The sequence below is a fragment of the Ylistrum balloti genome, unplaced genomic scaffold (assembly GCF_031769215.1).
Source record: "Ylistrum balloti isolate Yb309-2 unplaced genomic scaffold, AGI_CSIRO_Ybal_v1 Utg369680, whole genome shotgun sequence".
In the NCBI taxonomy this organism is placed as follows: Eukaryota; Metazoa; Mollusca; class Bivalvia; order Pectinida; family Pectinidae; genus Ylistrum; species Ylistrum balloti.
The window spans coordinates 622,242-637,639 of record NW_026781921.1 but is presented as its reverse complement, the minus strand read 5'-3'; the positions used below and the strand labels follow the sequence as shown (position 1 = coordinate 637,639).

Sequence of the window (15,398 nt, the reverse complement as noted above, 5' to 3'; positions counted from 1 at the left end):
ATATCTAACAGAAAATGGTTTGTAAACAGCTTTGAGATGGACATATATCAGAGAATAAAGAATGGACAATTTGTGAACGCCTTTTAGAGGATATTATTTTCATGCACTGTCATAACCTTGGATTTACCAAGGCTTAGTATATGGTGACTTGTTTCAACAAAGAGACTTTCTATAGTAATATCTTCTGGCATATATTATATCGTCATTTTGATATATTTTGTTTAACAGCTATTGTCTCTTCAAAAAATTTCTAATGTACTGTAAACAAACGTTGTGAGGTAATATTATTTTTGTCCGTTTTGCAATATGGGTATTATTATAAAAATGATTGGTTAGTTACATTTTTTGTATATTGTAAATACTGAAATTATTGCAAAAGCACAATTTCATCAGTGTCCTAATTTGTTTGAAACTGATATGTTAAAGTTTACACCAAAATCAGTATGTTTACAGTATATGTATTCTACTTATGGACAAAATAAATTCAAGGCAGAAGGTAATTTATATTTATTGACGAAGTTCAATATCTGCATATATATATACAAATGCATTACTTCAGATTCATATTGTTACATAAATGCTTATGGAAAGTTGACATTTCATATCAATTTCATTGAACTCACACTTTTAAAGATCTGACATTTCATTTTCAATCAAATAAGTATGAGTTTCCATTCATTTGTTTTTTACAGGCAGTATATATTCGAACATAGATTTTCAGAGACGATTTCAGGTTGTCTCCCATTGTGTCATGTAAATACATTAAGTATACATATCACAGAGATTGTGAAATCAAGGGAGATAATATCGATTTGAGAAGGGGAGATCTCTCACCCTACCTTCTCATTTCTTGTTTTAATTGTAAAACTAAAATGGCAAAAACTATTTCATTGATGACTGATGATTGGGGAAAAAAAGGGAAAAAAATGAAACATGAAAATACAAAAAAAAAAAACATAATAAAAATAACTGTCATATGGGCAGTGACAACTGGATGTATCAAAGAGTAGGTGAAATCTGTCAACATTCTGAATGGTGAACTAGGCTTCTTACAAATATTGCCAACATACATATCTGATTTGGAATTCAATATCATTCATCAATGATACATGCATCCCAAATTTGATGAAATTTCAAAAGTCATCATGGTACCTTGATGTCATAGGAGACCAATTTGATTTGATCACACTTGCAACAATGTTAGACTAGTTCACCTGGTTCTATTGTGGGGAATTAAAAGGCATGGTGCCCAGGAACCATGAGGAATGCAGTGAGTGTAGATGGATACTAGGACAGATCCCAGTGGGATGCAGACAGCATCTTTTATGGAAGTATGGCTGAACTCTGATTGGATGTAAATGAAAACCATATCCACATCCATTGGGAAACAACAACAAACTTCCGAAATAGAGAGTCCTTCACAAGGTGGAACCTGACAGGATATAATCTGGATGAGAGCTTGGCTACAATGCCACTTGAGGAAAGTGATCTGAACTCAATGTGGAGCATTTTAATCGAAAAGATGTGAACGGGGTGAAACAGACATGAGACTGAAGACTGAAACTTGAAGAGAAATTCCCAGACCAAGAATAAAGCTAGCTGATTGAATCCATCTAAGCCAAGCAAAAGGTGCAAATGTGAACTATAATATCAAAGAACAACATATGAGAATAAACTGGACTGATCTCTCTCCCTTCATGAAGGTCAAGGAAGGTAAAAATGAATTATCTCCCTTGCTAATGAGATTGATTATCAATTGCTGACGATAACAGCAACAGATAATCTCCCTTTATGATGAAAACAGTTTACTCTCTATCTCGAGAAGGTCACAACAGATTGTATCCCTCTCTGACCATGCAGAGATGACAGTTTTAGTACAGACAAATTGCTTTTTATTATCTCCCTTCCTCATTCATGGGACAATACATATTATAGGAGAGATCTTTGTTCAGTCCTTCTTTACATAGGATGAAAATATATATATATATTGAACCAGAGTGTAATGTGCCAGATTCTATAGTACATCACACCATTCTGAACACAATCACACATACATGCAATAAATAATTTTCAAAAATAATTTACTCCTAATCACCGATTTTCAATCATTTACATCAGGATTTTCTTACACAACAGGCTTAAAACCATATCAAATTGATTATGTTCTGATAATTAGCAGAAGGATATTGCCTTTTTGTTCTTACCTAGAATACACACATTCAGTCAACAAACTTATTCACTTTTCTTTGTCTGATCTCTGGATAAGATAACTTTATACCAGGGATGTCTGAAACCATTTCATGGACACTTCATTTCTTGTATTTCATGTAGTCCCCACTGATGAAAGCCCCCCTTCTGTTTCTGAATTCAAATTTTTTACCCCCACCTCTCTCAACATTCAAACACTGCCACCCCCTATATTTTGAAGGTAGTCAATTGGAGACGAAAAGTCATGTTTCTTGAAATTTCTTCAAATTTTGAACTGTATACTTTATAACATATATTAGAATACAAAAGGGAGGACTTTGCTTTGAGAGTTATTTCCCTTCAGTTGTACAGTTATAACTGTATCTAAAATTTACTATTAAGAATTTCTACTTTAAAGTGTTATTTTATGTAAGTATCTCTGTAACATGAAATAGGCTAGTGAAATATAATGGCAAGAATAGTCTATTACAGAAACAGAGGGGTGAACACATTCAGTTGCTAAAGACAGTGTTACTGCCTATTTTCCATGCCTGTTTTGTCATCTGTATAATGAACCTAAACATGTATCTATTTATTTCATTTAGGATAGATTCCCATTCATTTCCATTTTGTAGCCTTCTAAGGTCCTTCCAATGCATTTTGATATGCTTGAAAATGTTATCCTGATGGCTAACTTGTTGTTTTTAGTGTGATATACGTTAAAGATGACTTTCAAATTAAGGTGTCATGATTTGCCTTACACAATATTATTAAACAGAACCACAAGTTATCTTGTTGATAAGTAAAACATCTTCAACCAAAAGATGATTTCATGGCAGAAAAGTACAGGGGATCCAATTTACCTTTATTTATTTTTAGAAATCAATATCAGTGCAATATATTGTCTTTCAATGGCAAAGCAAAATGTCTGCCAACAAGTTTTAACAGTTGGAAATCAACACAAACCAGTCTTTGAAACAAAAATTAACATCATGACCATTGTTGTAAAGATCGCAAATATTTTATCAAAGATTCTATCCAGAAAACATTTCCCAAATTTGCTTGACCTAAAAAAACAACAACCTGCTGGTGAACTTTTTTACAATTAAGTATGTACAATTCTTCATACCAATATAATTCATCAAAGTTGATTGTTTGAATATAAAGTGATTTCTGAAGTAGCTAATCTGATCACAGATATTTTATCAACCCTGATCATTCTCTCCATATTCCATCCAGCTGAATTATCACATGCCAACAACACTACTGTTATAAGGTCTCCTCTCAATCCCCTCCAATCACAGTTAGTTTTACATCAGTTGTCAAAGCACTCCTGTGTGACAACAGGAGATGAAACATAACTTATAACATGATGATGAGCTATCAGGTCTACATTATACAACACTGCTTGTGTCCATTACCACGTAACTTTAGACGTGACTTCGGCCGGTAGTCCGCAAGGAAGGAAAGTTGTTTGGCGTTGATGGCACCACGTCTTTTGCTGTTGGTGAAAAAACAGAATTATTATAAATTATTCCTGATATTAATTATCAGGGGTCATAATATAATTTATATACGAGTACACCAATATTTCAATAGCAGATACTTTCAAATTTTAAAGCCATCCATAAATGGAATTGCACAGGTTTCTTTCAAATCAGGAAAACAAAATCAGGGTCTAAAATATAATTTATTTTTTACCTTTGATTTCTTGTCATCACCCAGGTATGCAGTAACAATCATTTGGATAATTATGTGGACATTCATAATGTTTAATAGTTACCTCCCTTGTCTCAGTTTTCAAGTCTTACCTGCGAATTAGTTCCACTGCATCTTCGTATTTCATTCCACATTCAATCAAAGCTAATGCCACCAAAACAGGAGCTCTGTGGACAAAGCAGGAACAAATAAGCACACAATATTTGTCATCAGACAATCTTCTTCAGTACTAGGAGCTGAACAGGTTTTTAAAACCATTTAAACGAAGGATCCCAAAGATGTCCTGTACCCTATTACATAGCCAAAGGGTTCCTGTACCCTATTACCTAGCCCAAGGGTTCCTGTACCCTATTACCTGGTCCAAAGGTTCTTGTACCCTATTACCTAGCCCAAGGATTCCTGTACCCTATTACCTAGTCCAAGGGTTCCTACACCCTATTACCTAGTCCAAGTGTTCCTGTACCCTATTACCTAGTCCAAGGGTTACTACACCCTATTACCTAGTCCAAGGGTCCTGTATCCTATTACCTAGTCTGACTGGGTTTTTTTGGCCTGACTGACAGTCAGAATTTCTCATTATGTAAAAACACAAAAATTTAGCAACATGTACTTAGGTTGAGAGTTAGGAAATGATTTACATAAATTTACAACTATGCACTAATTAAAAAGCTGTCATCCATGAGACAGGGGGGAAACATCATCATGGATGACTAGATAGTGACAATCCCTTGCCTAACTTACTAATTGATGATGAAGACTTCTGACTTTTAAGAAAACATTTTAGTTTTTACCATTAACAATTCCATCTTTACTTCTTTAATATGTAGCAATAATTCAGACAGTCTGATGACCTAACAAATCACCCATCAGGTGACAACTTGTGGCCTACCAGTATGTTGCTATGGTTATGTGGTCATGTATTTCTGTGCCAATTAACCCTGCCTTGTAATTATCAGTCCAGAAATAGCTGGGTTTGTGTGTGAGCATTATTACTGGGCAAGAAGCCTGTTTCCAAGGCTGATCAATACCTAAGTACATGTCTTTTACATTATCAGTGAAATTTCCTGTTTCCTGTATGAAAAACCATCAAAACAAAGCTTAGTGTAGGGTAATATTTCATCACCAAGCTTAACCTAAAATGTGTATAACATCACAGACCATGCTATTGATTACACACAAGTTACTATCTGAAACACCTGGCAATCTAATATGATATACATCATCATTGTTTAAATAAAAAATTAAAACAATTGCAGTATTGTAAGATAATAAATGGTCACTGAGTGACCCTTCAGGTCCCATGACCTAAAATACTGTTTCTTCAGTTTCCATTTTTAAGACATGGGCTATTTTCCTGGTTAAGCTGAATTTTTGGTAAAACAAATTTTTATAATTTTGACCTTTTGTGCGATGACATTTCTTCCATTTACATGAATATAAGTATTTGTTTTGAAGAGATGAAATTCATCAAATTCTTCTATCATGATTCTAGACAGGGTCTATTGACATCAGGTAATCACTAATTATATGAGACCTATTATCCTGTGGCACTTCTGACACTTAGCAGTACTACTTCAAAGCTCTGATATCAGGATGGTTTAAAAATTCATGTGAAGGTAAGGCTTATTCCACCCCAGGGAGAACAAAGTAAAGGGATATTAACATGTTTTCACTCAAAAGTCCCATGTTTGTAGCAACGAACTGACTGACCCATCAAATAATGCAGAACCAGGTGAGTATTTCACAACACAAGGGCATATATCTCACCTGTCATAAAAATTAAACTGAAAAGATAAAGAATATTGGAAAGTACCATACTTTGAGATTAAAGTATTAAATCCTTTGGTGCTCAATAATTTCAATCAATAATGGGGCCAATTTTCTGTCCAAGATTAGAAAAACTACAGAAAAATCCTTGTCCTTCAATAACACAAAAGCTGTTCAAATCCCAGCATACTACTGGCCAAATAGTGTGGCCTTCTGGTTAAACTACAGCTATTCAAAGACTTTAACATCTTTGGTCAATATAAATTTGAAATTAGGTCAAGGTCATCCATTTGAACAAATATGGTAGCCCTTCATTATACCGAACTATTTGTAACATCATGACCCAGAGCCTTTTGATTACTCATCATCAGATGTTCATATTCTAATAAATTTGACCTGTGTGAACTTTGAAAGTGGTTCAAAGTTATTCATTTGATGAATTTTAGAAGTCCTTCAACCCAACAAATACTTCATATAATTTCTCACCAGTTAAAACTAAAACAGTTTCCAGGAAGGTTGACTAATTATATCACCAACACCCTGATGAGCTTTGAGGAACTCTAGTCCTCCCCCTTCCGCCCAAAAAATTAAAACACCCATCCACACTTCTATCTATCATCTATCATTGAACCAAATGCATTTGCCATTCCTAACAACACGCTATTTATTTATTTTTATCTTATTTGGAGAATATTTTTAGAAGCCTTAATCTTGTTTCCATAGTAATGTTTATGGAAATATTTTTATAAGCCAAAGTAAAGATTTTAATTAATGTAATTACAATTCTGACCAAGTTAAATAAATCAAAGATATCAAGAGTTATGCCCCTTATACATCACTCTCCTTCAAAGTCCTGTCACACAGTACTAAGTGGATTCATTTAATGTCCCAATCTGAGATGCCTACCCTCACAAATAAACTATGGCACTCACCTTCCAAGTCCTGCAACACAGTGGACTGCCACACAACAACCAGGCTCTTCCTTGAAGCGGGTCTTGAGCAGGTTGAACCACTCGTCCATCACCATCAGGGGAGGAGGATTTCCATCATCAAACTGCCAGTCCTGTCAACATCCAATCAAATGTAAGTCTTAATATAAAAATATTGATGAAGTATAAATTGAATCCCACTGAATTCAACAAGTAAAACGTACAATACAACAAAAATGTCATCATGCTTTGTTTCATACCATGCATTGCAAACAATTCAGTATTCTATGAACACACAAACTAATCACAAATTAAAACATACAATGGTGTATGCTTTAGTTTACTAAATAAAACTAAGAACCCCAACATAACTTTACATGTCCATTCCATCTCAACATTCTGACCCTCACTGCTACTTTTTCATATACTTACACAAAGTACATCTCATGAGATAAAAAACACCACAGTTTGATATTATATATATATAACTGAATTAATAAATTCTAGAGTGATCCAATTCTACACCTCACCCTCAAGACCTGAATCAAAGTCAAAGTAAGGATTTGAACTCTGTAAAGACTAAAAAATTATCAATATGAAATGTTTAATGGCAAACTACCATATACATGGGTATTTATTACCGTAATTCTCTTATTAAAATTGGAGGCTGTGATAGCCAATCAGGTAGAGCATTGTCATACGTAACCTCAGTTGAGGAGAGGGGGGGTGCATGGTTGGACACTCCTTACTGGTGGTGGTTTGTGTTCCTCAGGAAGCTGAGAGACCAGTCTGTGCTGTCACAGTCATGTCCTTGGACAAGACTTTTTACCCTATCTGCTCTACATGGAATACAGCAGGCCTTTTGTATATTGTGCAGTGAGGTAGCAACCATGCAGCCACCACAAGGAGATCACACCTCAAAATGACCCTGCCATGTGGTGATAGACCCAACAAAGTAACAGAAATTCTTCTCTAAATACAACGCGGAACTCTCAACTGACATGGTTTTGTCTTCATCAATAACATTTTACTGCCATTGAATAAAATTTTGTATTTGAGTTTGCAGCATTAAGATTTTCCTGTTGTAGGCCTCTTCCTATATGTACACTGGTTACGTGTATGTGAGTACACAGAAGGTGAAAAGTTTAATCCACAATTATACTTAATGTAATGCTGCCTTTGTCCGACTACAACTACGTTAACTCACTACTGCAGTTCCTGCAAGTCAGACCCAATGAAGTTTGCAGGTGAGACAGCCATATCAATCCACAGATATATATAATTAACACTGGGCCCACTTCACCAATCATACATAAGCAGATTGACTTTCAAACATGTCTCTACTTTTCCCGTCTATACTCTCAGAGTAATGACATGGTGTTCATAGTGATGCTAGATGCTAGATTAATGATTTTATGACTGTATGTGGTGAGGGTGGGGTGAGGGTGGGGTGAGGGGGTGGGGAAATAATCTTTTTAATTGTCCTATGTTTAATTCACCCAAATAACAAAAAAAATATTGCAGCTATTTAGCAGTCATTTTATTTTCACCTTATTAACGAAAGGGTTTAACCGCATCTGAAGTTTTCCTGTATGCAGTAAAAACACCTTGTACTTCTCAACTACAAGGAAATTGTCTTCTGGATAAACTTTTTTACTGTCCTTTTAAAATAGCTAAATGGATTTTAAACCTATCAAATTGCAAGGATACTTATAAAGAAAGGAAACCAATAAAATAAATTAAAATCTACTTATTGATCTTGGCCAATATATTATCTCTGATTCAAAGTCAAGGAATGGGCTTATTATGGCTATCAATATGTGTGGGTTTATCATCCAGACAGACTTACTGCAGGACAAATATACTAACTGATATTCAACATGAGAAATCCTGTTGTGAACCTCTACATACAGTGTGACTTGTCAACAAGGTCACCAAAGAATACACATCTCTCTGCATGGGATATATACATCATTCATACTTTCATCCCTACTTGGCTCCATCACCATAATAAGACAGAAGAGCAATGTAACAGCAGTAAATAATTTCTTCTTCCTGGTATCAGCTCTTATTTCTTACAAGTGTTAGGAATATGGAGGCTTCAATATTACAGTATTTTATAAATACAAATGACATATGTGTCCTATAGTTAGTCCAGGATGATCCAAGGTAGCAGTCATCATTATGTGCTTAATTGCTGACAGCAGTACTTGATTTTGATGACGTTTCAGCATAGTCAATCATTTTGTTTTTATTTTCCTAAAGAAGGACTGACCACCCATATCACATATCTATAATCTACATACAGATTACATTAACCCAGGAAATCCTTTGATACAACAGATTCTATTGGAGCTTGTCCCCAGCATGTCTGGATTTCCAGACACAGCTGTGTACCAGATCAGGGTTACCTGTCCTAAAAAGGCCATCATTACATAGCTACCTTAAAAGTCTTGGGCTGGTCTAGGCACCAGGTAAAACCACAACTAGTCCACAAACAAAATAGTTCCCTTTCAACATAAAAACTTTCTTAAATCACTTGCTTGACCTGGTTTTATCTGTTCTCTTTTCCCTTGAATTTAAGGTGATTAAGTTAGCAAAGACAAGGCTTGATAAGTGTTTTCAACTTCATCATCTTTTCCCCCGTGTTTACCTATAACTGGAAGTGAGACTTTAGTCTGGGTGACCAGACCTATCACTTGAAGTGAGATTAGTCTGGGTGACCAGACCTATAACAGGAAGTGATACTTTAGTCTGGGTGACCAGACCTATAACTGGAAGTGAGACATTAGTCTGGGTGACCAGACCTATGACTAGAAGTGAGACTTTGGTCTGGGTGACCAGACCTATGACTAGAAGTGAGACTTTAGTCTGGGTGACCAGACCTATGACTGGAAGTGAGACTTTAGTTGTGGGGAAATGACCAATAAAAGGAAGTGACACTTCAGGTGGGGAAATGACCTTTAACTTGAAGTGAGATTTTGTCTAGGTGACCAGACCTATAACTTGAAGTGAGATTTTAGTCGTGGAGAAATGACCAATAACAGGAAGTGACACTTAAGGTGGGGAAATGACCTTTAACTTGAAGTGAGATTTTGTCTAGGTGACCAGACCTATAACTTGAAGTGAGATTTTAGTCGTGGAGAAATGACCAATAACAGGAAGTGACACTTTAGGTGGGGAAATGACCTTTAACTGGAAGTGAGATTTTGTCTTGGTGACCAGACCTTTTACTGGAAGTGAGATTTTGTCTGGGAGACTAGATAACCAGTCCATCATTTCCATCATGCTGTTTGTTTAATACATTCCTGTCTGGGCCAGATCCTCCCCATGAATGGCATTCCTGTCTTTCTCTTTACTTCCCATTAGAGTGCACAGATAACGCCTAAATGACCTACACCTGAGGTCAATCTCTACAACTAGGTCAGTCAGGATCGAACAGTGGTGATAAACAGTCAAGCAGGAAGAAAACTTCAGTAACTCATTCTTTATCATTGACAATCTGATTGAAACAAGATTAATTTGAAAGGCAGGTGTGACTATGATAAGGAACAGAGTTAGGATAGATGAGAAGAAGCTGTCCCCATGTAAATATTTTCAAATTTTTCCAAAATGACAATTTGCTAAGTGAGTGGATCTATAAATAAACCAGTTTTACAGATGATCATGTCATTGTAACCTAGAGGAGCAATTATTTCCTAAAGGCCAAGCCTTTGCATTGTATTCCTTTACAAACACTAGTTATTTCATCAAGTGTTCCATTTGGAAGAATAGATGCCAATCCAGTGCCAAGGTAAAATACTAATTCAGTGACGTGTTCCCCAATGATTACCCAGGAAGGGAGATATAGCACACTCCTTCACTTTCTTTCTTTCCCTCCTGCTTTCCTCTCTCTCTTTCCCTCTCTCTTTCTTCCCTTCCACTTCCTCCCCCCCTCTTCTCCCCCATCTGATTAATTTCAAGACTTGTATCACCAGTTTTCTGACATTCTCTTACATAAATACTCAAACATAAAAAACTGCGCATTTTACCATTTTCTTGACACATCCAAGGGTACTACAGGGCTGACCAGTATGGTAACAAACGGTAATGAGTTGAAATGTCAGGAGGGAAAATAGTTTTTGATCATTTAATACTAAGTAAAAGGATACCAAGTTTTAAAGAGATGGGTGAAAAACTAAGAAATATTTGGACAGGACAAAAATGCTGAAAAGAACAAGGGCAATAAATTTTTGAAATATTGTTGAATTTTGTCTTACCTAAATTTCTGAACATTTTTACCAAACCAAAAGAGATTTTTCTTTGATATGACATGTTGCCAAATGCTGATTAACACACAATGATTTAACAGTATAATTTACAACAGGCGTCAAACCATTTAAAACTAATCTTATTGGGAAATTCTAGATCATTAGCAACTGAGATAACAAAAGGGGAGCTTGAGACATCAAATCTATGCACTCTAGTCTTTAGGATCATGACAGGAAAACAGCTGATGATTTACGACTGTTGACTCGTAAAATGGGTCATGGATGAGTGCAAATACATGACCTTAATGAGCTGTCCCTTCAGTCTATCTACTGGCAACTGACCAAGGCAACCACTCATGCATGATTTTTGTCCTGTAAGGTATGTGTGTCGGTACATGTGTACTCACCAAGACACGAATTCCTTGGGTATCCAATTTTTCTGTCTTGTACGTAGGCTCACAAACTCTGACAACATCTTTAGCACCACGTTTCTTAAGTTCCTGTAAGGAAAAAGACGCAAGCTCTGGTGAAATGAGACAACTTCTATTAACATTTTAATTTTCATTGCCAAAAGAACTAAAGCTGTACCAAACAGTAGCCATTACATGAAAAAAACTTTTGAATTTTTAAATTTCCAGATGACAAGAAAACTAGCCGCAATTAAACAACAATTTTAAACATTTCTACCCAAATATACTTACTTCTATAAATTTGTCCATGGTAGCATCTGTTGGTCTGTCCATTATTAAAAATCTCATGTTCTTATACTCGATCTCAGCCGGGTCGGGTCGTCTGGCCTTCATATTTACAGACATTAGCTGACAAATCCTTGAATTCCAAATTATCAAGTTCAAAGGAAAGCTTCCTCTTCCTTTTCTACTTCCACTCTTCTTCAAGTAACTTGGAGACTTAGATGTCCCGGGTTCAACAAACTTTTACATCGAACTTCAACTCTTTTATTTACGGAAAAGGGCACATTAGATTTCCGTAATGTTTTCCCACTAATTCAGGGATACATGACCATAATTTCACCAGAATAAAACAAAAGGTGCATTAATATACTTATACAAGCGATGATTTTGTGAAAGGCATCCACATTAAAGACCAGGTCTCGGAGTAAATATCCACGCTTCACAAAAAAATAAATCCAGATTTTGCTACTCTATGAACACAATATATATCCGTATAAAGCAGAGAAAAATATATTTATATTCTTAGCTATTGAATATCAATGCACCACCAATATTATATATTCATATATATATACATATCAGTTTTATAACTGGAACACAACAGTCAATATATATATATCTTACCCACAGAACAACAATCAAACACTTTAGTGAACAGGATGAAATCTGAGGTACGCAAAAACGACAACACGATTACTCCACCAAGACTAAACCGACTGATGAAAGACGAGCGGGCGTCTGAACTGTTACTTGCCACATCCAACTCGTAACTTTTTCCTCAATATTTTTATAAAATTCCACAAAGTATGTCTACAGTTTTTGAGAAACTAGACACCACTTAAATTAATTTACCCCATTTAGTGGTTTGATGGTCACTTTCGACACCGTAATGGATTCAAGTTTTACAAGATGTAGGGACTATCACTTGTCACTGTAAACAATAACAGTTGGTAAAGGAAGTATTCTTGATCAATCCTTCAGCAACAGCCCGTAAGTTGACATATGTTTGAATTTTCACACTCGCAACTGCTGTACAGCTGTACACTATGTCACGAATGAAATCTCGAGGGAGGTTTAAAATCTCACTGGAGGTATACAAGCACCGTTTTATAATGGCTGGTTCAACACTCAAGACTGCTACATCCGTAAAACAAAACAGCAAGACAGCCACTGCTTGCTTTGGCAAAAGGTGACAACAGAGTTTTAGACAAAAACGAAAGTATTACAATGATGAACCAATCCTGGACGAATGCTTGGCTCCACACAGGGTGGGGGTAGATCCGACAAGGAGTGCAATCAGACAAGACAATAAGAAATACAATGACAGAGACGATGAGAAGAGGAATACACAACACACTTCACAGTGCGTGTTGAGCCTGGCAGTAGTCTCCACTGTTCGTCACGAACTCCATAAATGTGTGACCCAATTCACCAAAAAACTGAAAAAAACAAACAAAAATAAATATTAATTTCAACATATTGTTTGCTTGTTACGATACAATGCCTTTACAAAAGCAAAGACTGGTAAAATGTTTCCCTTGATCATTTACATTAAAGTCTTTGCGGACAAACTCTTCACCTTTTCACCTTTTCTTATCAATGAACCACAATTAATTAAAAACTACCAACTTTTGTTTAAGGTGAATAATGAATGATGTGATATTACCCTGAGAAAGCCATGTAGACAGGTAAATACATCTATTTTAACCGATGTATAGTCATAAAACTTGATAGGTGACATTATACACAGCTGATGGTGTCATTCAAGGCTCTATGCCCATCACAAACAATAAAACCCAGTCAATGTTACTGTATTTTACAGATCAAGTGATGCATTCAGATGCTGACAGAACTTGTTTCAATCAAAGATCAGCACCTGTATGATTAAATGATTCACATGATGTGTTTCTTGTAAAAAAAACATACTGGGTGGAAATTACAAGGTAGATATTGCTGTTTCATGATGGGAATTTAAATACTCATTTTAAGGGCATGTTTTTTTTCAAAACACTTTTATACTGTTAGCAATCCAACATATAAATTTGATCACAACAGCTTCATTTTACAGGTTCCAATTTTCAAAAGACTTTACTTTTTAGATATTTGCGGAGGACATAACATTGTGAAAAAAGGATATTATGAAAACAAAGGCTGTGAATACTTCAATATGCACAGGTTTCATGATTTTGAGAAACACATTCTCTGTAACATACATTTCGGTAAAACTGCTAAATACACATTGAACCATTGGAAAAAAATAGACATTTTATTTAGAAATGAAAAGATATCAAAACAAAAAGAAAAGTGAAATTATGTAATGGATAGCATTACAGAAAACCCATCATTTTTATCCATGACTTCCAAGAAACTTTAATAATACGTTTGTATAAGAAATGTGCCTTAATATTTACTCTACCGAAAGATTTACCAGATGCTTGTGTTGGTCATCATGACATTTTGTTTTCATAACACACATTTTTTTTATGTCAATGACAAGGAAAAAGATGTGAATTTTGTGAAGTAGTATGATAATGATAAAACCTGAAATAAATCAAAACTACTACTTATCCAAGCAACATAATGTCACACCTCATTCAACAGGTCAGGTTACTCGTCCATTACTCGCGTGACTGAATCGTGGAAATGAACATCCATGAATATCAGAATCGTAGTAGAACTGTGGACGTCTAGCGACAGTCCAATACAAATCCACACACATAGGAAGTTTCACAGTTTGTCACTGGACAGATGAGGTGCTATCCGATAGCCAACAACTGATCATTTAAACCCTCCTATTTCTCCACGGATAACGCCTGGTTTCTCTGGTGAACAACCTTGTGAGGAAACTGCGTCTGACTGTGGTAGTACCTGGCACACATACCCCCACACATGTACCTGTACACATGATTGACAGCTAGAGTCAGTGATGTACATTATATACACAGTATATTTACAAACCTCCGCATAGGATATACGTCTGTACATAAATAACAAAACACTATAGCTTAGACTGGTTTCCAGGAGGTATAAAGCAACAATAAGAGATATCAGTTTCCTAGAGATCTGTCCCTGCTCTAGTACAAAAGGGAGTTGTATCAGAAACACAGTCTAACCCCCAACCCACCAACTCTGATCTGACATTTCCTCTTCCTATGTCAACAATAGGTACAGTCTTTCAATATCAATGTGTATAAAGGCATACAAATACCAGGAAAATAACAATTTTTAATTACACTTATTTCACAATGGTTAAAGCACAGTTTGGCGAATATCAAGATTAAAACAGATTTTTAATGGTCAAATATGTTAATAGTGTTATACATTTACCAATTTACCATTTAAATGACAATCAACTCTAAAAGGTATGGGTTGAATTACAACAGGCTGTGTATTATCAGGTTGTGTGTGTGGGTAGACAGGAAACAAACCATATGTTTGTAATGGTCTTACCATCTCTACGTATGTGTACTGCCTCAACAACAACAAGTATACATAGCATTATGACAAAACATGAATGTAGACTATTGTTATATGTGCATATGTGCTGTCAGTACCAAATGGTGAAGCTTCATTAACCTACAAACCTGTGGCTCATTATGTACATTGTATATATCTAGCTGAGGTACGGTAGGTATGCCTTACCAATAAACAAATCTGCTACAAGTTTATACCACTCAGACTAAACAGTCAAACTTTACTGAAATGTGTCAATAATAAGTCACCAGATTCACTTTGGAAATCATTCTATGTTTACATTTTCGGCATTTTACTTTAAAAAATCATTGCACAGTAGTGTCACTGAAAGATTAATAAGCATTCACTTCAGTATGTCTTCATAATACTTTGAAGTTCAA

The 15,398-nt window shown here is 35.5% G+C and overlaps 1 protein-coding gene across 1 annotated transcript; it reads right to left on the bottom strand.

The window, feature by feature from the left end:
- Positions 1–495: 495 nt before the first annotated feature.
- Positions 496–12,897, bottom strand: LOC132564209 (protein tyrosine phosphatase type IVA 2-like). Its single transcript, XM_060228886.1, has 5 exons — positions 11,554–12,897; positions 11,260–11,352; positions 6,606–6,736; positions 3,999–4,073; positions 496–3,688 (listed from the first exon to the last, which is right to left on the bottom strand). The coding sequence occupies exons 1-5, from the start codon at positions 11,665–11,667 to the stop codon at positions 3,577–3,579; spliced, it is 525 nt and encodes a 174-aa protein (XP_060084869.1). The 5' UTR covers positions 11,668–12,897; the 3' UTR covers positions 496–3,576.
- Between the last annotated feature and the right edge of the window lie 2,501 nt (positions 12,898–15,398).